Below are 24,284 nucleotides of genomic sequence, written 5' to 3' on the forward strand. Positions count from 1 at the left end.
TGTGTGTGTGTGTGAGATCTGCGTTGAAGCCCCATGGCCTCAGCACAAACAAACAGAAGAAGAGTGTTTGTAATAAACATCTTTTATAAAAACAAACTAATCCAGCGATGCCAGGATGTGTGTTTTGTGGTGCGTTCAATCTCCCCAGGTGTCCCCCAAAGTCCAACTTCAAGAGCTGAAGGAGAACCCACTTCAGGTTGTCTACCAGGGCTTCCGCGGGGCTGACTCCCCCCGTTACCGTGGTTACACTCCATATCCAGGTCCAAGGCGGGTTTCTTGGTTCCCCTCTTCCTGGAGGCTCCATCAGATTAAGGACTTTCAAGGAACCAGAGGTTCCTTCACCTTCATCGCCTGCCAGAGCGCCGACGTTCAACCCTGACGGGCTGGTCTCCACAGAAGTCCTTCTGGTCGGCCACACACACACCGCTCTACTTGCGTCTCACCGTGTTCTTCATCTTCTGGACCTCTTTGGAGCTCAGGATCAGCATGCCGTTCTTGAAGTGGCCCACTTGACCCAGGGATCCCGGGCCGGCCGGCGCCGCCTTCTTGTCCCTTGAGGAGAGAGGAGACGTGAAGGTTGATTTTTGAAGGTCTGTGTGTCATTTGAATGGTTGCATGTCTCTATATGAAGCCCTGTGATTGGTCCAGGATGTTTGAAAACATCTCCTTGGTTTTCTCACTAAGTTACTTGTTGTTTACAAACGATCGTCTGCTTTCTTGTCCGATAGAAGGCTTAACAATGAGACATTGAGTTGTTGTCTATCTCAATAGAGTTTGAAAAAAAAATCTGTACACCAAAAATGCTCCAAAAAGAATGATTTATTTTAACCTGCAACCCAAAAATGTAGTCTCCCAGGATGTTTTGAGCAAACATCTGAGAAAGAGCCTATGCTTGATCTTTCTTTTTGGTGCGCGGATTTTTTTCTTTTCATCACGTTACAGTTATTTGGCAGACGCTTTTTAACCAAAGCGACTTACAGTGGAGATGGCGGGGATCAAACCCAGCACCTCATACATGCGAAGCGTGCGCTCCACCACTCCACCACATACCACATTTTTCAAACTCTAGTAGACTTTTTGATCCAGCACCCATCCCTAAATGGGCAGCGGTTATGTGTGTATTTTCCTTTTTTAGCTTGTTGTCTATCTCTTATACAAACCTTGGAATCTTCTTCTTTTTCTTCTTATCCTTCAAGTCCTGAAAATAGGAAAGATAAACCCGTTGTCACCTGGAACATGAGGGACGGACAAACCCAGACAGGAAGTCCCTGGTGCTCCTCGCCTACCGGATCCACTTCCTCCTTCGCCTTCATCTTCTTCTCTTTAATCCGCTGCTGCAGCTGCTTGTAGTTCACATACTCCTTTTTCGGAGGCTGTTGGGGAGGGAGAGGAGGTCGGTCACCTGGTGCTTTCAGGGGAGTCGGGAAAATGCACAACCCTTTTCGGTTCCTTCCTCACCCTCGCTCCCAGCATGATGGCTCTTTCCTGCTCAAACTCCCGCTGCTGCTCCTTCTTGTAACCCGTGATGCCGAAGCGATGGACCTCCAGACGAGCCTGACACACACACACACGCACGCACGCACACACACACACACACACACACAGTGAATCCAGGCAGCGTATGCACAACTATCAAAACAAAGGCCCAAGAAGGATCCGCTCACCTTCTCCAAGCTCAGGTCTTCTTGCATGCTCTGCTGCTTCTCTTCTGCCGGTGGCGTCTGAGGAGCGAGAGGAGAACCTAAGAACGGGTCAGCGCTTCGGGCTCGAGGGTCTCCAAGGGACGCCGAGGGATTTTCTGCTGCTGCAGACGCTCACGTACGGGCGCTTCCTTTGGCGCTGCAGATGCTCGCTTGCTCCTCTGCTTCTTCCTGGGGTCCTGGAAGATCACGACCTGGACCCGGCTCTCCGGTCGGACGCTCCCCGCCGCGGCGCCTCGGTAAAAGAGCGGAGGCAAGAGAGACATCGATGAGCCAACCTCGATCAACGGCACCACCGCTGTTATTTTGATCATTTCAGCTATTAGCATGTAGCTGTTTGCACAGCTGTTATTGTTGGCATGAGATCATTATCCCTTCCTGATTCTCAGACCCTCTCTGCCTCTTTCACACCTTCTTTTCACCCCAAGGGGTCGAGGAAGAAGGCCGTCTTTGAGCTATCAAAGGTTTCTGGGCTGGTAAAAAGTTGCAGTTCCTTGCTGGTGTCTCCTAGTGCCTTGCTCATAGGGGGTTCTGTAGACCACCTTAAAGAGTGAGCTCCAGACCTGCTCTACATGGAGAGTGCCAGGACTCTTTCCCGGCCTTGAAACTTGCTTTTGGTTTTCACCTTTTATTTTATTTCTGTTCATCTTCTGTTACATCGCAGAGCGTCTGGAGTGTCCGGGGTTAGGGGTTAGTTCTACCTGTATGACTGGAGGTCTCGCAGGGTGTCTCCGGCTGCGAGACGTTGTCCTCTCTACTGTCACCGTCCGCTGGAGGAGCCTCCTCTTCCTCGCATCTTTTCCTCTTCTTGTGCTTCTTCTTGCCCGCCGCTCCCTTCCCTGCAATGTGGGATGGAATCAGAGATTCCTGGCATTTTCATTTTCACATGGATGCAGGACGCCCCGCGCCTTCACGGCAGTGAAGTGAAAACCCAACTGTTTTCCCTCTAATTTCCCTCAGCTTATTCAACAGCAAACAGTCTCCCTAAAGGTGAGCGGATCAAAACATGCTTCCCCAGGAGAGTACATTTAAAGATTAAGACGTTACATTATATTCCAGTCATTTAGCGATGCTTTTATCCAAAGCAACTTACAAAAATTGCGATCAGTAACCGAAAATCCAAAGTACCAGCAGTCGTTATTCAGAAGTCACCACCCTGGCAACCATCTCAAAACCATATACATAAATACATTCATTTCTTCTGGGTTTTTTTTGGAGGGGGTTGCATACTAAGAGGTATTTACATAAAATACTTTATACATGCAGGACATAGTTATACTAACAAAAAAAGATACATTTAAATCAATGTTGCCTCTACTACACTAATACTATTAGTAATATTACATAGCCACTGAATATAGCTTCATAGCTTTAAATTGCTTTCATATTTGACACTCAGTATTGTGAATCACGACAGTGCTTTGTGTTAGTTCAGAGGGGCAAAACAATCTTCAAAAGCGATATATTTTAAGTATTTTTCCTTCATTTTCTTTCTAGTATGACAAGGAATACACGTTTGGCAGGACAAATACGTAACAGTTAGCTTACATTTGCAGCATGACAAGGAAAAGCGTTGGTTTGTATGAAAATATAAAAGGGTAAAGAGTCGCAAATCGAGAACTTTGAACCTAACCCCAATGGTCGCGATAGATGACACGGACAAAAACAACATCAGTTTTGAAAGAAAGCGTTGCGAAACATATTCGCCTGGGTGCTGTTAGCACGTAAGCTAACTGTGCAGCTTCATCACTTACCGAAGTCGTACAGTTGGTCCAAAACTAGCTCAAGAAAAGCAGAGTCGTCGTCGTCCCCGTTGCGGCTCATCTCAAAGCCAGTTTCAGAAGAAAATGCCAGGTACAAAAAGAGCAAAAATTGAGGTAGAACTGTTTCCTAGCAGCTGCTCGACCTCACAAACATCAACAGAAACCCGGCGAGGACACGTGGGTACGAGCGCCTTTTTGGCCCTTCCGGGCCACCGTAGCTGCAGGTCGGAACGCGGAAGTGCTGCGGCTAACGCCCATGTGAAGCCCACGGCTGGAGAAATCCGTGACTCCACTCCAGCGATTCCACCGAGAATCCGCCACACACGTCCAGCTCCACGTGATTCCGCTTGCGTGAATCGTGATGAAGTATGGCTTCCAGTGCACTTTATTCGGTACGTTTATGTTTGTTTTTCGCGTGTGTTACTCGCAAATGAGCTAAGCTAACTCAGTTGTGACTTTTGACATTTGCTCAGCCGGATGCGCAAGCTGTGATTTAAAACCACCCTGCAGAAAAGCAAACATTTTTAAACTAATCACCCTGTCTTGGTTCGTTTGTTTGGATTTCACGGACGTGTGTAGGAAAATGGCTAATGTTTTGCAACTATGTAATGTTTTCCCTACATATTGTGGCGGTGTGCTTCATGTCACAGCCGTGAGTGGATGGATTGTGTAAGACAGCCTGAGGGGGAAACAACTGCTTTATCATTATTAGTAGTAGTATTATGCCGCCCCTACATTATTATTATGCCTCCCCTATATTTCCCCAACGTGGCTCTCGACCACCTTTTACCGTTATCCAAACCAAGCTGTTCTAGGTTGATGCTCCATGTTTAGCTCCAAATGTGGAGGGTTAGCGTCTGCTTATTCTCTCCTTCTTGACAATGAAGACCTTCTCACCAGGTTTGCTCCCAGAACTGTTTCACTGGAGCTTCACTTGAGCTCACGCTGAATGACAGGGTGAATGCTTGTATGTCTCCATATAATGAGTGAATGAGAGGATGAATGGCTGATGTCTATATGACATTTGAATGACAGCGTAAACACATGTATGCTTCTGTAAACATGTAAATAAACAAGTGAACGAAAGGCTGTACACTGCGTGCACAAGTATGAGGCAAGTTGTAATTTTGAGGATTCATTTTGTTATTGAACAACAACAGTGCTCTTGGTTAATCCACAATTTTAACAAATCCTCAAACCTGAATATTAAAGTAGTAAAAGTAAAGTTTTGGCTGTCTAAATAGAAAATCTAGATATACACCATTGTTAGGCAACTATTAGGGTGCTGAATTATTGTGCAACTAAATGAGAAAGAAAGATTTTCCCGTCTCACTTGTATTCTCACCTGTTAAAGTAAGAATAATAAACACATTTACAAATAAACATTTCTTTATTCTTAATAAATATTCTTAATAAATTCTTAATAAATAAAAAAACGACCATGTGACCAAAATAGCCACCTGTCTTTCCGATAACAGTCTTCAGCCTTCCGTTTACAGAGTCAGTCGGTTTCTTGATCTGGTTGCGATCAACTTTTAATGCAGCCGCAACCACAGTCTCCCTGACACCGATCAGAGGTGAACTTTTTATTTTCACCGGAAATGTCCTGCTTAAGAAGGGCCCGAAAGTTCGCATGGGGTTAAAGTCAGGTGAAGAATGCGGCCAGGTCAGTTTTTCATCTTTAAGGTCTTTGCTGGCCTTCAAGCCACGCCGTGGACGACTTCGATGCATTTGAAGGAGCGTCGGCTTGCAGAACAATCAAAGATGTAGAATTTTTTCCCTGTAACACTGCTTGAAGAAAATGTCTTCTAAAAATTGGCTGTGAGTCCATTTTCAACCCGGAAAGGTCCAACTGGCTGATCTTTAATAATACCCTACCCCAAATCCACCTTGCTGGCGGAGCTCGGTGTCCGTTACTGATCCAACCACAGGCCCGTCCGTCTGCTACGTCAACAGTCACTCATCAGTCCGCAAAACCTTTGAAACATGTGTCTTCAGATATTTCTTGGCCCGTTCTTGATGGTTCAACCTGTGTGTCTTGTTCAGAGGCTCTGTTACCTCGGCCATGTCTGTGAGAACCAAACGTCTGCTACTTGCGGACACTCCAGGTAGGTTGCGCTTGTGGAATACGGCAGCGCTGGAGAACAGCTTCCTGGTAGCTTCATCTTTGATTCCTCTCAAATCTTGGGCCGTTTATTTGCGCCTTTTCTTCTCAACACGTTTCTTTCGACCCTGTTGACTATTTGCAACAAAATGTTTGGTTGTTCTGTGATCACGCGCCAATATCTTAGTTAGGGAATCCCTTTTTAAAGTTTTTGACTTTTCAGAGTCACTTATAGTTTCCTGGCCCATTTTCCTGAGAAGAATTTTCCTAATAATCATGCACACTTTGATGTTGTGCGTTGATCTCCTGAGGCCACACCCTCCCTTGTTATACAAATACACATCACCTCATGTGTGTTCAGTCCAATAAGCATTCAAGTTTCTAAAGTATACAGTTGGAAATTATGGATGAAATGATATGGTCAGAATAATCACTTACCCAATAATTGTGCACACAGTATTTCTCTATGACATGAATGAGAGAATTGTATTTCTTGATGACATGAATGAGTGAGTGAATTGTTCTTTTAATGAGTGAATGAGTGAAATATTATATTTCTCTATTTCTCCATGTTTCCTCCATGATGTGAATGAGTGACTGGTTGTATTTCTCTGACACGAATACATGAGTTTATGCTTCTATGTTTCTATTACAAGAATGAATGAGTGAATGGTAGTATTTCTCTGACACGAGTAAAAATGTCTCCATGATGTGAGTGAGTGAATGGTCGTATGTTTCGATGACATGAATGAATGAGTGAATGGTTTTATTTCTCTATGAGATGAGTGAGTTAGTGAATGGTTGTGGGTCTCCATGATGTGAATGAGTGGATGGTGGTATGTTTCTATGACATGAATGACTGGTTTAATGTTTCTATGACATAAATGAATAAGTGACTGGTTGTATGTCTCTCAGTGCTGGTGACCTTTAGAGATCAGTATGTTCTCCCAGATCAGCGGTTCCTGCAGTGAGTGCTTTGTCTCCCATCCAGCATAGAGATCCAGCTCTGAAGAAAAGAGATGATTTTGAGGACATCTTGGAGGAGAGGCGGAATTCCAGCGACCTCCGATACGCCCTCCGGTGCTACACGCCGATGCTCTACAAGGGGGCCGGGCCCTGCACGAGCGACCTGCTGCGGGTTCTGGTGCTCCAGTCCGACCAGCTGCGTCACGTCATCAAGCAGGTGGGTCAGGGCTTCCGCCTCACAGCGAGAAGGTCTCCGGTTGGGCAGGAGGTTCATAGGCGACCATATATTATCCAGATATTTGAATGAGAGGCTGAATGTTGGACAGCGAACACCTGCGAATTGGCGTACAAATACAGTTATCGATCCAATTTTCTATGGACCGGCGTGCAAGGCTCGGTGCACGAACGCACAAAGAAACTCACAGGATTTCCACATTGTTTACATCGTTCATCCTTGTGTTCATGCTGCTTTTTTTCCGTAAGACTGCTACTAATAGCGGTGTTAAGAATGACAGTGGATCCAAAGAAGGAAATAACAGCTAAAGGTGAGAGCAGTGTTGGTGTTACAGACCTGGCCAAGCATCATGACACTTAATTCATTCATTAAGAGGTCCGTACCTCTTAACCTGGGTTCCGTTCAACCCCCGGGCTTTGGTGAGTCGGTCTCAGGGGTTCGGCGGAGGTCGAGTCACACGGCCGACTCATAGAATCAGTGATGACGCTCCCCGCTCGGCCATCATCGGCTGCAGGTGATCACGCTACGTAGCTCGGCCGATCTGTGACGCGGGGAGTCCCGGTGCGCCCGGCTGTCTGTGACTGTCGTGACGCTATGCTGTGCGTTTTCTTTCTAAATATATGAATCCCTTCATATTAATTATATAAAAAAAGAAAGGCCGGACAAATACGAGCAATTTGGATTCACATGTATGACGGAACGTGATGGCTGTCGGCGTCCTACAGGCATGATTTGCAATGCCGAGTCGAGCGATTCTAACGAAGGGAACACGTCCCTACGCTGTATTGAGACGGGGAATTCAAGAACGGAGCGCTTGCTGAATTCAAGGAGGAGAGAGCCAGACTCGATGAAAAGGCTCCTCCTTCGTACCGTCAACAAACCCATCCTAACAACATCATGCCGCTGCTTCGTTCCAAGTTCGCAAAGCAGGGCAGACCGCACACCTCTGGTCAAACACTCCTACAACCAGCTGCCTTGAAGATGACGAATACCGTGCGTGGAAAAGCAGCTGAACTTAAGCTATCCCAAATTCAATGGTAAATAACTCGACAAAATCATTGAAATTTTGCAGAACCGGGTTCACCGGCAGCTCTTTGACGACGCTCTCGATGTTTTGGTTTCAACAAATGGTAACGTACTGTAGATGGTGCTCCAGATTCTCATACCGTTTGTTTCACGATGTATCTTTGTGAGCGATCCTTTTCGAGGGCGCTGGACAAAAAAACACAGATCAGACTTTGTTGCGAAAATGACACGAGAGTGGCACTCGCTAAGGTGAAGCTGTGCATTTCTGAGCTGGTCTTTAGTCACACGGATTTGTTTTTATGTGAAAATCATGCTTTGCTGGTTTTGTTCTTTGAACACAGTGATGTTGATGCTCACAATGTTCTGTGCACCAGTAAAACATACCTGACATATAAACGTCTTGGAGTTGAAAAAATCCAATTTCATTTTTCCAATAAAGAAGGGTTCGGTGAATGTGTGTATGAAACTGGTGGAGGTCAGGACCGGCAACCCCCATAGGGGAAATTCTTTTGTCACAGCAGCGTAACAGTTATAGTATTGATAAATATGAATATAAATATAGAGAGACAATTAGAAGATAGCAAAAGACATCCACAATTAAATAGACAGCAGTGAACAACATCATCAAGGATAAAAATGGACAACAGAATGGGGGAAAAACAGCAAGAGTTTAAATAGACAACCAAAACAACAACAAGGATAGGAATATAAACAGAGTGACAGTAGCAATGACAAAAATAAACAAAAAACAAGCGGGACAGAAATGGACTGAGACCAACTGAGACGATGGCGTTAGAGCATGACACTTGTGGCTGGGTGAAGAAGTGAGGGGGGGTTAGCACAGCTGTACGCTGTTCTCCAGTCTGATGGCCGTGGGCACAAAGGAGCGTCTAAAGATGGCTAAAGGGGCGTCTACCTTAACAAAGGAAAGTTATTGTTAGCTTGGATTAATGAAAGACAGCTTGCTGGAGATCGTGTCGGCGTCAGCTGGGGTCTCGTATGCCAAAAGGATTTACTTTTGCTGAATCAGGGAAGGAAACGGCAAGTACAAGTGCTGGCAGGAAGAGAAAGAGCAGCAGAAATACAGCAATAACTAAGATTATTTCGTGTTTTTGACACACATAGACCCATAAAAAGGTTTCAAAGGAGTTCAGTGTGTTTCCATCGATTCCAACAGCTAAATTGATTCGTATCACGAAAACTTTGTTTCACGTACCGAGTCAAGAAAGGAATGAAATCCTCTTGAAATGCTGCGTGAATGACAGAGCGAATGGTTGGCGACCTCGAGAAGCGACCCGGTGATGTAGCCTTCTTCTGAACGAAGGCTAGACGTGGTCGGTCGTTAGAAGCTCCAGGTTGCTCCTCCAGCCGCTCTCCTCAGATGTTCAGGGTTTGATCGTCCGGCTGTGACTCACCCATCCTCCGATCCCATCAGGTGTCCGCAGACACGGGCAAAGCTGCAGAGGAGGTCCAGGATGAGGCCTCGGCCATCTTGGAGGAAATGGCACATCGCCTGCAGCTCAGCACCGTCCGCTTCTTCGCCTTCACCCTCAGCAAAGTCTTCAAAACCTTGTTCCGCAGCGTCTGCGTGAACGAGGAGGGCATCCAGAGGGTGAGTGTGAGCCCGGCGGGTCTCCCTCTCCCTCTGGCGTTCTGTCTTAACGCCCGCTGACGTTCTTAGCTGCAGCAGGCCATCCAGGACCACCCGGTGGTGCTCCTGCCCAGCCACCGAAGCTACATGGACTTCCTGCTGATGTCCTACATCCTGTACACCTATGACCTAGCGCTGCCGGTCATCGCCGCCGGCATGGGTGAGCGTGAACGCGCCGATGTGCTTCTTGTGACGCCTGATGTTCAGAGCAAAGTTATAAACTAGGGTATCAGAAGAAGATCAAGACAAAATTAAACTTATCCATAATTGTGTCTTTTCGGATTTGTAGTTCCAACATTTTTTCTTCTTAAAAAGGTGAATGTCCTCATGAGTTGTCTGTGAAGGTTCTCAGTCCTGCTCCTGGTCTACCACTGTCCAAACCTACTGTGGTAACCCCACTTAGTTTTTCTTCTTGGAGATGTTCTACCTCTCATCCGTGATGCTCCTTCGGTTCTGCAAAGTGCTGGAGCTGCATTCTACCCCATGTAGACCTAGCACAATCACCTGACACGTTGCCGAGAAGAGGAGCTATAATTGAAGGAAGAGGTCTGGAGTGGCACAGGACATGTATGACATCTGTAGGACAGTGGTGAGGTGTGACATAGAAGTTCCAGGTGGAGGCGGACATACATGGGGATCTTCTCTGAGGTCCTTCTTGTTTGCTGTGGTGATGGACAGGCTGTGGGATGAGGTTGGACAGGAACCTCCAGGAACTGAGATTGTTTGCAGATGACATAATGATCTGAAATGAGAGTTGGTTAGAAAATCTGGGAAGAAGGATGCTGAGGCTGGAACTGCCAGGCAGGAGGTTTATGGAGGTTTATGGAGGGAGAGGAACTAAGTCTGTGTGAGCAAAGAGAAGGCAGAGGAGAGAGTAGGATGGAGGTGATTGGCTGCGGTGACCCCTGGAGGGAGTGGCCTAAAGGAGAAGAAGATCAAGTATGAAAATAGTTGGCAACTTCTCCATTACTTGTGTGTGTGTGTGTGTGTGTGTGTGTGTGTGTGTGTGTGTGTCCACACAGACTTCATGGGGATGAAGATTGTCGGTGAGATGCTGCGTATGTCTGGTGCCTTCTTCATCCGGCGCTCCTTCGGAGGAGACAAGCTCTACTGGGCCGTTTTCTCAGAATATGTGAAGACCATGTTGAAGGTGAGGTTCACGGTCAGAAGTCACCTGTCCATGAGTTAGCATGGTGGCTCTGCGGTTAGCGCTTCCTCCTCGCACTAAGAAGATCCAAGGTTGGATTCCTACAGAAGGTCCTCCCCGTATCTGCGTGGGGTTCCTCTGGGTTCTTCCCGCTGTCCAAACAGATCCAGGAAGTTCACTGGAGATCCCAAGTTATCCAGACGTGTAAACGAGAGGGTGAACGGTTAGACGTCTATCAGGTTTTATAGGGTCACATGGAGCGGTAACAGTATAAACGTGATTAAATGTAACCATTGTAAAGTCAAATAAATGTAGCTACTCCTTAATGTTTAAATAAATAATAATAATTATAAATTATGAAAAAATCCAAATCCAAAAGACTCACAAAAGACAAACCACTTACTCTCCTGGAAGCACAAGCATGTATTGGCCTTCCCATCTTTCTTGAAGCAGCTTTCCATCTGCATCATCTCTTCCCTTCCTAGACATTTAGGGAACATTTGTATTTCTGAAAGTGTCATTGAGGTGGAGGCACCGCGAGCTAATGGCGGGACGCCCTCACTTGGCGGGTAACATGATCCGCGTGAATAGTGGAAAATGTAGTTCGTGTCAATGAACACGTTTGACTTCCTTATTTGAAGACAATCAGACCTTTTAAGATGTTCTCCTGTGGGCCTTGAGTTTGACACATGTGGTCTACAGGCATGAATATTTAAATATTGATGATGGGAAAAATGATTCACTTTGATTTGACTCCATAAACATTTCATGATTTGGATGTGAATAGTGTGATGATTGACAAGTGGAACCCTTTAATTGCCTATTGCGTTCTGACGGTGTAGTTACAACCCCAGAGTTGGAGCAAAAATGAAACAAACTAATCAATATGCACTAATAATCATACACCAAGTTAAATCCATGTGATTCTTCAGTTCTGTTTTCTCTCAGAAGGTCATATGCTCACCTCTGCTATTGTGTCAGATCCATTCCAGATGTAAATAGTCGACAATAATATATATATACACGTATCTGCAGTTGGACATTGGAATTAAATTTGTTTAAAGTGGCTTTAAAAAGGCATTAAATTAGATTATTCATTACTCCTCTATGTAAAGAGCTTTGGAACCACCAGGCAGGGAAAGATCTACCTACGTGATGCTGTCACTAAAGTAATTCATATCTCTGTATTTTTAACTCGCTCCAGAATGGATTTGCACCCATTGAGTTTTTCCTGGAGGGAACAAGAAGTAGAACTTCTAAATCTCTGACTCCAAAGCTGGGTGAGTCACGAGACGATGGCAGCAGGAGAGGACATGGACCTCGGACGTGTCCGTGAGAGCTTCTGGCCTGTCCTCCATCCACGTGTCTCCTCTACCAGGTCTGCTGAACATCGTGATGGAGCCTTTCCTGAAAGGCGAGGTGTTCGACGTCTGCCTGGTTCCCGTCAGCATCAGCTACGAGAGGATCCTGGAGGAGACGCTCTACGCCCGGGAGCTGCTGGGTGTTCCAAAACCCAAAGAGTCCACCTCAGTGAGTTTCTGCAGCTCCAAACCCTGACTAGAGCTGGACTCTGGTGTCCACCGGGAAACCCCTCCAACACAGGATGTAAATTAGATTTGTTGCGAAGGACCAGAGGGCCACGGTTTCCCGGTACGGACGCGGAGACTTGTTGTACTTGTCTCAGCTTCGTCCCGGTGTCTCTTTCTCAGGGTCTGTTCAAAGCCAGGAAGATCCTGGGCGAGGACTACGGCAGCATCCACGTTTACTTCGGCCAGCCGGTGTCCGTGAGGAGTTTGGCCGACGGCAGAGTCAACCGCTGCCAGTTCAACCTGACGCCCAGGTAGGGTCCTCAACTTCTGGCCCCGGGTCACGGTGAGGCCCTTTGGTATCAGAGGCGGACTGACCGGGTCGTCCTCCTGCAGACACATCCCCTGCAGGCCCAGCCAGGAGGTGCATGGCTTCGTGAGCGACACTGCTTACCGGCTGCTGAGGGATCAGGAGCAGAACATGGTCCTGAAGCCGTGGGTCCTCCTGGCCTCGCTGCTGCTCCAGAACCACCATCGACACCAGGCGGCAAAGCCGGGCATGACGCCGGACCAGCTGACCCGGGAGGTGCTGTGGCTGCGGGATGTTTGCCGGCAGCACGGAGCCTTCCTGCACTGGCCCGGTATGAATCCGCCTGGCCCCGGAGCTTCTGCCATTCAACACTTTCCTTCGGGATAAATAGAGTTGTTCTTATTCTGATGGTAACACTCCACCGCCCTTACAAGCGGGCTCTTGTGCCCCTGTTGGTGAGGTGGAACAGATAATTAGCCCCTCCAGGGCATCAAGGTTCCGATTGTTCCACAGCTGCAGGGATGATTTAGACCACAGTAGACCCTTTCCAAATGGGAGAACATCTTGCAGGTCCTAGACCGTGGGTGTCCACACTCTGTTGGCCTGCGAGCTACTTCTAAAATGACCAAGTCCAAATGATCTACCAGCTTTGTGTAGGTGTGTGCGTGCACGTGTGCGCCTGACGTCTTGCACTGAATGGACTCCGTCAATTATCGGGTAGCCCAGCCTCTAACACACTTCCAAATCCGTCGGTCATGGTGGAACGGTACTCGTACGGAGATCTGGGATTGGCTGTACTGTATGTCAGTCAAGCATGTCGCTGCCACGGTGGGGATGGATGATAGGCTATTTGTAATGACTCGCGTATTGCACGACTCCCGGTTGAGGTTTTTTTACGTCGTGCGGTCGAGTTTCTTTTGAAAGGCAGGGCTTCGCGATTGACCCGTAGATCGGGATCAACGTGTTGGGCCCCCCCGTCCTCGGCCCTCTGATATCCCCAACAGGGATCAATAAACTACCATCTAACCTTCTCAGGAAGGCCAGTTCCCGCTTCTCTGTGTGTTACTTGCTGTAGACTGGGAGTCAGTTCTGCAGAGTACAATAAATTATTCCAGAGTGATATGGAGCCCAGCTCGAGTCCCTTGTTGACTGTAGATACTTTTTACAGGTCATAGAACCCTCTGAGGAATGAGGCTGTTTTGAATTGCCTGTCACCTGGAGTCATAGTATACAGTCGTTTGACACTTTACGGGCACTTTTATCTAGAGGGACTTACAGTGGAGATACTGGGGATTGGATTGAACCCGGGACCTCAAACATGTGATCCGTGTGCTCTACCATTGAGCTACACGTTCACCGAATCATGGCCAACCCAAGTACTCCACAATACCTGAGATCACTATCAAGTCTGGCTTGAGTCCCTTGCTGAGTGTAGGTACTTTTTGCAAGTTCTCAGAAGCTTTTCAGGGACGAGGCCATTTCTGTCCATTGGGACAGCAGAAGAACCAGGAACCCTGGTTCTCAACTTCCGAGAACCATTTAGCTCGTATTCCAAGGCAGTGTCTTTTTGTATGTTGGTCAAACTATGAAGCTTCGTCCAGATACTTTTTGCAGAGCGGCATTTTTAAAATTTATCCTGGTCAGATGTACTCTTGGGACAAAATGGACGGAGGCAGCCAAAAATGGAGCGACAAAGATGTCCAAGCCAGCTCCGTCACAGAGGGGCTTCCAGGGCTCATAGCGGAACATCTACATTTTGGGCCAAAACAAGTATATAATCATCTGCTTCTCTTCTCCTGCAGACCACAAGCCTCCGTCCGAGGTCGTCTCCTGTAGTCTCTCCCTGCATCGAGGCCTGGTGAGGATCTCCAACGGGCGAGTCCAGCTGGCTGTGGAGCAGGAGCAAGGTCCGGATATTTGTGTTACTATACTAATGTGATCGAGATCAGGGGCGGGCAGATGGGGCGGACCTTCTGTGGATGGGCTGAAAAATGAATGAGGTCCATTTCCATGGTCCTCCTTTGCAACCCTTTCTCCTGTAAGCACATCAGACAGCGTTCAGGTTCCTCCCAGATCTTCACCGTCCATCCTGTCCATGTCCAAACCATCTCAGTGTATCTCCAGAACATCAAACATGCCATTTCCCCACTGATGGACTCCTTCTCTTCTTCCTCATGCCCCCCAGATGAACCTCCACATCTTCATCTCTGCCTCCTGTCTTCTCCTCAGTGTCTCCAAACCGGACACCATGGTTGCTCCTCACCTCCATAATCTCCACCTTCACTTTGATATTTGATATTCCTTGATATTCCTTTATCACTCCTGACACTTGTCTACATCCATTCCAAACTCCTTGCTCCTTGTTCTTCCACCTCTTCTCCATCTTCTGCATTGCTCTGAACCGTTGACCCTTGGCACTTAAGCCCCCACCTTTCTCATCTCCACTCCCTGTAGCCTCACTGTTCCTCTTGGGTTCTTCTCATTCATCCATATATTCTGTCTTGCTGTGGTTACCCTTCATCCCTTTCTTCTCCAGGAGCATACCTCCACCTCCACCTTCACCTCCACCCCCTCTCTGTTCTCACTGCACATCAGTGTCTCTGCAAAACTTCATACCATTGATGTTCCTATCTGATCTTCACTGCCAGCCTGTGCATCAGCACAGCAAACCAGAGGGGGCTCAGAGCAGATCCCTGATGCACCTTCACCTAGAAAACCCCTGTTACACACCTCTGTCCTCAAAGCTGATGAGATGTGAGACGAGTAGGAGAAGACACCAGCGTGAAGGAAACCTCCTCTTCTCAAACAGGAAGTCCGGAAGCAGGGCACTGCACCGTCCTCCCAGAGGAGGAGCTCTTGAGTCGGGCCGTCACCGTCATCTCCTGCGCGTCCTACAGGAATCAGGCGCTGCACGTCTTCCTCCGCCCGGCGCTGCTGGCGTCCGCCATCCACGCCGCCGCCTCCGAGAAGAAACGTAAGCCTCTGTGAAGCCGGTTGACGGGAAGTGAGACTCGAGGGATTGATTGCCTGCTGCTTCTCTCCTCCAGAGGAGGTCTACAACAGCTTCGCCTTCCTGAGGAACATGTTCTCCAACGAGTTCATCCTCTGCCCCGGAGCCGAGGTGCAGGTGAGGAGCGCCGCGACGGACGGGCAAATGAAAAAAAACATCCGCTGACGGCCTTGAATTCCCACGCAGGACTTCGAGGAGGCCGCCTTCCTGCTCGCCAAGACCGGCGTCCTGCAGGTCACGCAGCAGGAGGTCCTGGTGACGGAGCAGGGATGCAGAACCTTGGGTTTCCTCACCGGCATGCTAGAACCCTTCCTACAGGGGTACCAGGTGGAGATGCGTGCGCACACACACACACACACACACACACACACACACACACACACACTAGGGCAGGGATGTCCAACTAATTTCCAGCGAGGGCCACATCAGCAGAAAGGTGGCTCTCAAAGGGCCACAGGATCAACGACACTATCATTGGAACTACATGTAACGTCAAATAAATGGAACGACTCCTTCATGTTAAATAACTCTGGATTTATGAAAAATGCTCTGTTCCAAAGCTAGCTTTCACTGCTGCAGTGTTTTTGGATGCGACTTTGGTAAACGCATGCTGCTGCCCTGATAGTTTGGCTTACAAAACACAAACAGCTTTTTCTTTCTGAAACACAAACATGTATTTTCCTTCCCACCTTCTCCAAACAGCCTTCAATCTGCATCCACTTTTCTCTTCTGGGACATTTAGTGGCCATTTGTATATCTGAAAATGTCATCCATCTGGATTCACTGCGATCTAATGGCGGAACGCCGTCACTTGGCGGGTGACGTGATCGGCGTGAATAGTGTGACATGTAGTTTATGGTCCATGCATACGTTTAACTTCTTTGTTTGAAGACAATCAGACCTTCTGAGACCTCGTGGGCCACATGAAATGAGGTCAAATGTGCATTTAGGGGTTCACGCTGACCATCAGCTGGTCTTCACAGCTATGTGTGTGTGTGTGTGTGTGTGTGTGCGTGCGTTAGGTCATCTGCAGGTTCCTCTGTGAAGACACCACAGCTCTGACAGAGAAGAAGTTCATTCCCACCGTCCGGAAGTTCATCATTAAGGAGCTGCTGGCAGGTCTGTCTCTGTCTGTGTGTGTGCGTGCGTGCGTGCGTGCGCGTGTGCACGTGTGTGTGTGTGTGTGTGTGTGTGTGTGCGCATGCGCGTGTGCCCGGCCACTGCCATGGGCAACGATTGTGTGTGTGTGTGTGTTTTCATGCAGGTCGGCTGAGACACAGCGAGGTCCTGTCATCGGACCTGCAGAAAAACGCCCTGGCTGCTTTGGTTCGCCTGGGAGCCGTGCAGAAGGTCAAAGGGTGCGTCGGGTTTGACACTTTTTATCATATTAATTTTTTGATCTGAGATTTTAGTTTCCCATTTAGATTAATTTTGAAATTTAATTCAATTGGCTGAGATCAATCTTCACTTTGCTGTCACTTGTTAATTAATCTTGGATTAATCATTTTAATCCCTCTTAAAACCAATCTTAGAGTTTAATCTAATTAATCTATTAGATCACAGTTTCTTCAATTTTGGATTTTTATGTCGTTAATTTGGATAAATTCTTGGAATTTAATCTAATTAATTTTGTTTAGTCTGTAATGCACTTCAATTAATTTGGGATTTTAACATCTTGTTTATATTCAATTTTTAATCCCATTTCTTTGGTTGCTGTCCCTCTGGTGTTGCCCCATCGCCTTTTTAAAACGGTCATTAAATTGCAGTCGCGGGTCCAGCTCTCTGACGTACGTTTAATCTGGATTACGTCTTTGTGATAATCTATAATCTGTAACCCATAATCTCCCGGCAGCCGCATCGGTTTCCTTGGATGACAATAAATCTAAAAGCCCTCCTATCTTCTCCGCTCAGAGCCGAGGGCAGCCTGAAGATCAACCGGGTGCTGGCGAGCTCCCTGGAGGACGCTCTGGGTGAGGGAACCTTCCGGATCATACGTGTTCTCCTTCTGGAGAGCGGGAGGAGGCTAACGGTGTTTTCTCCTCGCCAGGAGGAAAGGCGCCCACCCAGAAAGGCGTGGCCGCCCACCTGTGACGCCTCCACGCCTCCACCAGACCAGAAGAGGTGACTCTTAAGACGAGTCGATGAACGTTTTAGGCCTCCGAACTGAGCGGGCGACCTATGACCTCCTTGCCTTGGCGGTCTCAAAGATGGAGGACGGGCGCCGCTCTCCCCTTTTCCCCTTTTAACCCCTCGCTTTCCGGTCTCGTGCACTTTATTACCTCCCGTCCCCCTCGCATTTTCACCCTTTCCCACTCGACGGGCGGATCTTGGCGTGCCGAACCTCGAAGCTGTCGCCACACCAAAGGATGCTTTTTTTTTTGTTACGACCGGAGTTTGTTTTTCTAAAACCTCGGCATCTTTTAATACGGGACGTTTATTTATATCGCAGTCGGTGGGACGTTTTTCTAACGGTGACATAGGAGTGGTAATATCCTTGGAATCAATGTTGTACGGCTTTCTAAAACGCTGATTAGTATTTGTCAATAAAACGTGTTTTTAAATGCTTAACAGACTCTTCATATATTTGGAATAATATTAAAAAAGACCTTGTAAGAATTGATATTCATTGAAATTTGCAGTTAATATAATTATTTTTGTTTTATTTTTTTCAAAATCGACCAGTTAAAGAGTGATAAAGCCTTTATTACCTGTGTACAAACACGCGCTGTTGTAAAGTTTTATCTGCGAGTTAAAGCGGCCAGGGGTTTTAAAGCATTTAATAAATTAAGATTTATTCGTCATTAAATCGGTAATATGCTTTTTTAAGGAAGAAGCTGGGGTAGCGCTGCTGGCGTGCGGAATAACAATAATACTACATCTTATGTAAGGCAGATTACGCCGCTCGAGGACACCGTACTGACAAATTCATAAAGATTTAATGAAATTTTAAAAAACAATTGAGTGGCAAAGTGGTAAATGTATAAACAGCAAACAGATCGATCAATGGGGCGATCGGGAGCAGGAGGTCGAGGCCCCCGATGGCAAAGGGTGTAACATCCATATCTCCTGTGTGTGTGTGTTAATAAATCCCTTCCAAATTGCAGTTAGGATAGCTGCCGTGTCCTGATTGGAGGACGGAGGAGGATCCAGCTTACGATTGGTGTTGGCGACCTCGTGCACAAACACCCACGACGCCACCTGGATGGTCGGTATCCAATAGCAACGCCAACAGCAGGACAACGCTAATGCGTGATTTTGTCGACGTCGTGGCTATTGAGGCGCGGAAACAAATATTCGGGCGTCCTTCAGCCTGGAGCGGCCGGGGGAAACGTTTCCCGCAGGGCTGAGCGCGTTAAAGTGACGAGCTGAAAAGATAATCTGTTGCGACAACAGACTGTGTCTATCAGAAGTATTCACCCCTTGGATGTTTTACCCCTTTAGTCAATAAAATTTGGCTTTTTTAACGCAAAAGTTTATTTGAAAGAAGTCTTTAATGTCAAAGTGAAAACAGATTTCTCCAAAGTAATGTCAATGAAATAAAAATATATAAAGAAATAGAATTGTTTGCATAATGAATCACCCCCTTCCAGTCAGTATTTTGTAGATGCACCTTTGGATGCAACCACAGCAGTGAGTCTGTGTGGATGAGTCTTGATAAGTCTTGTTCATCTGCACACAACAATTTTGCTCCATTCTTCCTTGTAAAACCGGTGATCGATCTGTTTGTTTTTGGTGATGTGCAGTGTTTGGTTTCTGTCAAACGTGACGTCTTGTCTGATGGCCAAAAAGCTCGATTTTGGTCTCATCAGACCAAAGAATCTTCTCCCACTTGACCATGGAGTCTTCCACGTGCTTTTTGGCAAACTAGTCCAGATCTAAAAGACTTTTCTTCAACAGTGGCTTCACCATTGCCTCTCCCATAAAGCTTTGACCGGTGAAGAACCCGGGCAGCAGTTGCTGTTTGCACAGTCTCTCCCATCTCAGCAGCTAAAGCTTGTAACTCCTTCAGAGCAGTCGTAGAGGTCCTGGTTACTTCTCTTACTAGTCTCCTACTTGGACAGAAACAACGGCGGCCTGATCCAAGCAGATTCACACAAGTGCCATATTCCTTCCATTTCTTGATAATGGATTTCACTGAACTCTGGGGCATTTTAAATGCCTTGGAAATGTTTTTGGATCCATCCCCCGAATTGTACATCTCAAACACCCTTTCCCTGAGTTGCTGGAGTGTTCTTCTGTCTTCATGTATTAACTTATAAAGGGGGTGATTCATTATGTAAACAATTATATTTCTTTATATATTTTTATTTCATTGACATTACTTTGGAGAAATCTGTTTTCACTTTGACATTAAAGAGTGCTTTCCAATACATTTCTATGTTAAAAAAGCCAAATTTTATTGACCGTGATTGATTTATGAAAGAGGGAAAAGGGTAAAACATCCAAGGGGGTGAATACTTATGATAGGCACTGTACATATTGACATATTTTCAAATTGAATTGATTGAAGTGAGGAGCAGCGACACGGTTAGATCTTTGGCCTCCCAGCCAGAAGGTCCCCGGTTGGATTCCCGTAGGAGGTCTGCGTGGGGTTCCTCAGGGTTCTCAGGGCTCCTCTCACAGTCCAAACACATGCAGGACGTTCAGAGGAGACCCTGAATCGGGCGTCCGATAAGAGGGTGAATGCTTCTATCTCTGTGGTGTGAATGGCTGGATGTCTGTATGAGGTGTGCATGAGATGGTGAATGTTCTCCATGGACCGGTCCAGGGTGAACCCCACCTCTCACCCAATCACAGCTAGGAGACGCTCCAGTGACCCTGAGTGTGGGAGAAGTGGTATGAATGAGCGACATCACTGGTGTTTGAGAGGAAGACATCGTCTTCTGTCCATCAGAGGAAACATCGTGATCAAGAATGGAGGAGGAGCATCTCAGGGAGGACGGATGATCTGCGACCGTTCTCCTGAGATGCACCGCTCGGTCCAATCCACGAATCCAAGACAAATCCACACCGGTAGGAGAGGATGCAATTCACAGAGTGGCCACTAGAGGTCATGCTTGTCTTACGCTTCACACACACACACACACAAAAACACACACACTCCCACAAACGCTCACCCCTCCATGACCACCTCTCACCCCTCCATCAACACCAGCCTCACCCCTTAAGATCATCCATCCATTCATCTGGCTTCATTCACTTGCCAGACATTCATGTGTTCATCCATCCATCCGTGTCCAATCATCAAAGAGTCCTTTCATCAAAGAGTCCTTTCATCAAAGTGTCCTTTCTTCTGTTTATCGTCTGTTTATCCATCCATCCCTCCATCCATCCCTCCATCCATCCCTCCATCCATCCATCCCTCCATCCATCCCTCCATCCATCCATCCATCCATCCCTCCATCCCTCCATCCATCCATCCCTCCATCCCTCCATCCATCCATCCATCCATCTTCCCCCGTAGGAGCTGCAGTCACACAGGCAGCTGGATCAGCACTTCATGCCACATTAATGACAAACAGCATGGGAGGTATGTCTCACACACACACACACACACACACACACACACACACACACACACACATACACGCACACACTACAGGAAGATCCATCCCGATGAGTTGAATTGTGACTGATGGTCGCTGTCGTCCTGTGATCAGAAATGTGTGTGTGTGTGTGTGTGTGTGTGTGTGTGTGTGTGTGTGCTTGTGTACATACAGGGTGATGGACAGTTGACTTTATGACATCAAGAAATATTTATGTAAGTATGCATATATATATGTGTGTGTGTGTGTGTGTGTGTGTACATATATATATATTTATTTAGCCGTCCCTTCATGTGTTCATCCATCCTCAGGAGCTGATGGGAGGCTGTTAGCATAGAAATGACCATAGAGAGAGAAGTGTGTGTGTGTGTTCTGGGTCAGAGGTCAATTGGATGGAAAACACCTGGGCCCTGGTGTGTCACATTTCAGGGGGAATTCAGCTGCGCTCACACACACACACTCACACACACACACATTGATTCCCGGCCCTCACTGGTAGTTAGAAGATATCGTTGATATTGTTTGATCGGTTAATGTTCTCCACTTCCTGTGTGTGTGTGTGTGTGTGTGTGTGTGTGTGTGTGTGTGTGTGTGTGTGTGTGTGTGTGTGTCCGGCCTTGGAGGTCAAATCCCCTCTCAGATCGCTGATCAGTGCCGAGTGGGAAAGAAAAAAAGAAACATTTGCATATTTAATTGTATTTGCATAATGCAGACATGCATGGACTCTAATGCCTGCAATTACACACACACACACACACACTCACACACACACGGAAAGCCCTCCCTATCAGGATACAACGGCGCCTCTTGACAGAACGATAAATAATAATCCGTTGATGGATGCTGCTGTGAAGGGAGAGCTGAAGGAAGATCTCACACCGTCCAACGAATTTAATTGAAATGAGAAGATGTGTGTGTGTGTGTGTGTGTGTGTGTGTGTGTGTGTGTGTGTGTGTGTGTGTGTGTGTATGTGTGTGAGAGAGAGCCCCAGACCAAAGTGTGTATGTTTGTTTGTGTAGCCTGATGTTGTTTAGTTAGCAGCAAACACTGCGTGGCGCTAGCACCCCTGGTGTCAGCAGCAGCGCCTCCCAAACCCTGTCCAGAATCAGGGTTCGGCCCTGGATCTGCTCCTCGGCGGTTCCCGTCCCGTTCTTTGGATTGCGTGAACTTCTCGTCTCCACGACGGCGGCATCTCCGTCTGCGACCGGCCGAACACGATGAGGTGTGGGGGGACTGACGCCGCCATCGTGTCTGGTTTCTCATCTCCAAGGGAGACTGACAGCGGTCGTCGCGGCGACGTTTGATTTGGGCTCGGCATCAGAACGCCGTGCGGTCGCCAGGGAGACCGTCGAGGTCATCGGCCAACTGGGGAACGGCCGGGTTCACATTTGTGATCGATTTGTGGCAAGTTATTCTCGATGCTTAGCTAGGCTAAGCTGTAGTACAAATCTGTACTTGTAGGCTAGAACTGATCTCCTTTTGATCCCTCTCACACACACACACACACACACTGTCCCGTCCTGTGCTCTGATTGGCTACGGGGTCCCGGCGGGGAGGACGGGGGGGATCGAGCTCGGCCTCATCAACGGCGCGGCGTGATCTCTCGGCGAGCGGCGTGGCTCTCCGTCACTTGGCGCTTTCGTCCGGCTGCTGTCAGACTCCCGCCGCCAGACGCCGCCGTCCTCCGGACTTCATCAGGGTGCTGGTCCTCTGCTCAGCACTTCAAATCACACTCCTTCTTTTAGCTTTTATACCATTTTCTCAAATCGAATTTCTGTCCGCGATGTCTTTTTAAATCAAAATGTGTCCTTTTTTTATTTCTTTGAGTTTAAAATATCCCATTTATATTCAAAACCTAAAAAAAGCAAAAGATCAAATTGTGGCGTGCAGGAAATCACACACAAAAAAGGAAAATAGCATTTCAAAATAAAATGTTTTGGCAGAGAACTCCGGCTACCTGTGAGGATTGACGGGCCGGTCCGTGCATCAACCAGGGAATTCAACCATATATCGACTAAAACATGCATTTCGTCAATATATACACTAAAATGAGAATTCATCCATTCATTGACTAAAACATAAAATTCATCTGTATTTTGACTAAAACAGTAATCCGTTCGTTCATCGATTATAACATAAATTCATCCAGATTTGTCACATATCCATCCTTTTCGTGGTTAAAACATGAATTCATCCAGTCATCGGCTACAACATGGGCTTCCGGCTGATGGGCAGCGCGAGCCGCTCGAGCCTCCCTCCGGTGTGCGGCCCGGAGGATGGGGCGGGTCGGATGCTAACGCAGCGCTAATGCGAGCGCACGGATGCTGATACATTTGAAAAAAAAAAGGCCAAAAGGGAAGCGAAAGCAAACCGCGAGCAGGGAAAGGAAAAGGGAAAGAAGAAGGGAAGGAGCGAAGGGGCCTCGGTCGAAGCTTTGTCAGAGCCACGGCGAGTTGTCAGATGGGCTAATGCTGCCGCGGTTCAAGTCCCTCTTAAAGACGTCAGATCACACAAGCAGATTGCCTGTGGAGGATTTGAGGCAGGGACCCGCTGGGGGTTGCAGGGAAGAAGGAGAAGAAGAAGAGAAGGAGGAGGAGGAGGAGGAGGCCGGGAAATTGCATTTGCCGTCTGCTACAAGATCCCGATAAGAGCAGATTTGTTGTAAGAATGCAATGACAGGGCAAGGTTATCGCAAAGCCGCCCGCGCTCGCCTCTGCAGACCGGAGGCTTCCTAACCTTGGCGGAACCCTCAGAGAGAGGAAGCTGGAAGGAGAGTGGGAGGGAGTGAAGATACCGCTCGTCAGGCTTTGAGGAGCATGAGGGGAAGCGTTCGCTCTGCGTGGAGAAACTCTTTGGCCGCTTTAGGGGGGAAAAGTTCCACCAAGTATTTGGCCGGACTTTGGTTCCAGGAAGCAGCCTTGTACCGGCAGAATTACTGATTCTGCGTTCCTGCCGGTGGTGAACTGCATTCGTTCTGATCCAAAATCCTGATGTTCCTCTACGAACCCCAGAAAACCCCTCTGAGGTCTGCTTCAACCTCTTGGTCGCTCCACCTCCACCTGCTCCTGTCCATTTTGTCCCAGGACAAGATCTGAGCAGAAGACGTATCTGGTGATGGGCGCGGCTGACGAGCTCCATCAATCAGCTTCGTCACATGACTTGAGTACAAAGAAGCCTCCTCAGAGAAGAACTTAAGAAGGTTCCCGGACTCCTTCCTGAGAAGGTTGTAGGAGCTGCTCCAATGGTGGGAAAGGGATTCATGTTGGACTCCAGAATACTCCAGAGTACTCCAGTGTTCTC

General features: G+C 47.5%; 2 protein-coding genes across 2 annotated transcripts; one reads left to right on the forward strand and one right to left on the reverse strand.

The window, feature by feature from the left end:
• Positions 1-66: 66 nt before the first annotated feature.
• Positions 67-3,650, reverse strand: fsaf1 (40S small subunit processome assembly factor 1). Its single transcript, XM_086167567.1, has 8 exons — positions 3,455-3,650; positions 2,402-2,539; positions 1,823-1,935; positions 1,665-1,721; positions 1,459-1,554; positions 1,287-1,373; positions 1,161-1,198; positions 67-552 (listed from the first exon to the last, which is right to left on the reverse strand). Exons 1-8 carry the CDS (start codon positions 3,522-3,524, stop codon positions 429-431), a joined length of 723 nt encoding a protein of 240 aa, XP_086023693.1. The 5' UTR covers positions 3,525-3,650; the 3' UTR covers positions 67-428.
• A 50-nt stretch (positions 3,651-3,700) lies between these two features.
• On the forward strand, positions 3,701-18,002 carry gnpat (glyceronephosphate O-acyltransferase). The gene is made up of 17 exons (XM_086167566.1): positions 3,701-3,855; positions 6,559-6,750; positions 9,230-9,406; positions 9,476-9,605; positions 10,468-10,595; positions 11,797-11,872; positions 11,971-12,122; positions 12,302-12,432; positions 12,515-12,759; positions 14,231-14,335; positions 15,238-15,402; positions 15,476-15,555; positions 15,625-15,765; positions 16,461-16,557; positions 16,703-16,796; positions 17,350-17,408; positions 17,486-18,002. The coding sequence occupies exons 1-17, from the start codon at positions 3,832-3,834 to the stop codon at positions 17,527-17,529; spliced, it is 2,040 nt and encodes a 679-aa protein (XP_086023692.1). The 5' UTR covers positions 3,701-3,831; the 3' UTR covers positions 17,530-18,002.
• Positions 18,003-24,284: the final 6,282 nt, after the last annotated feature.

This window comes from Fistularia commersonii, chromosome 20, assembly GCF_037954325.1.
Source record: "Fistularia commersonii isolate RoL2024-O1a breed Wild chromosome 20, RoL_Fcom_v1.0, whole genome shotgun sequence".
Taxonomy (NCBI): domain Eukaryota; kingdom Metazoa; phylum Chordata; class Actinopteri; order Syngnathiformes; family Fistulariidae; genus Fistularia; species Fistularia commersonii.

Excerpts from the sequence above, each read along its gene's own strand:
- fsaf1 (XM_086167567.1), bottom strand. The coding sequence starts at position 3,524 with ATGAGCCGCAACGGGGACGACGACGACTCTGCTTTTCTTGAGCTAGTT. Across the intron at positions 1,555-1,664 it reads AAGACCTGAGCTTGGAGAAG|GCTCGTCTGGAGGTCCATCG; the intron begins GTGAGCGGATCC and ends TGTGTGTGTCAG. Across the intron at positions 1,199-1,286 it reads CGAAGGAGGAAGTGGATCCG|GACTTGAAGGATAAGAAGAA; the intron begins GTAGGCGAGGAG and ends TCCTATTTTCAG.
- gnpat (XM_086167566.1), top strand. The coding sequence starts at position 3,832 with ATGGCTTCCAGTGCACTTTATTCG. Across the intron at positions 9,606-10,467 it reads GGTCATCGCCGCCGGCATGG|ACTTCATGGGGATGAAGATT; the intron begins GTGAGCGTGAAC and ends GTGTCCACACAG. Across the intron at positions 16,797-17,349 it reads GCCGTGCAGAAGGTCAAAGG|AGCCGAGGGCAGCCTGAAGA; the intron begins GTGCGTCGGGTT and ends TTCTCCGCTCAG.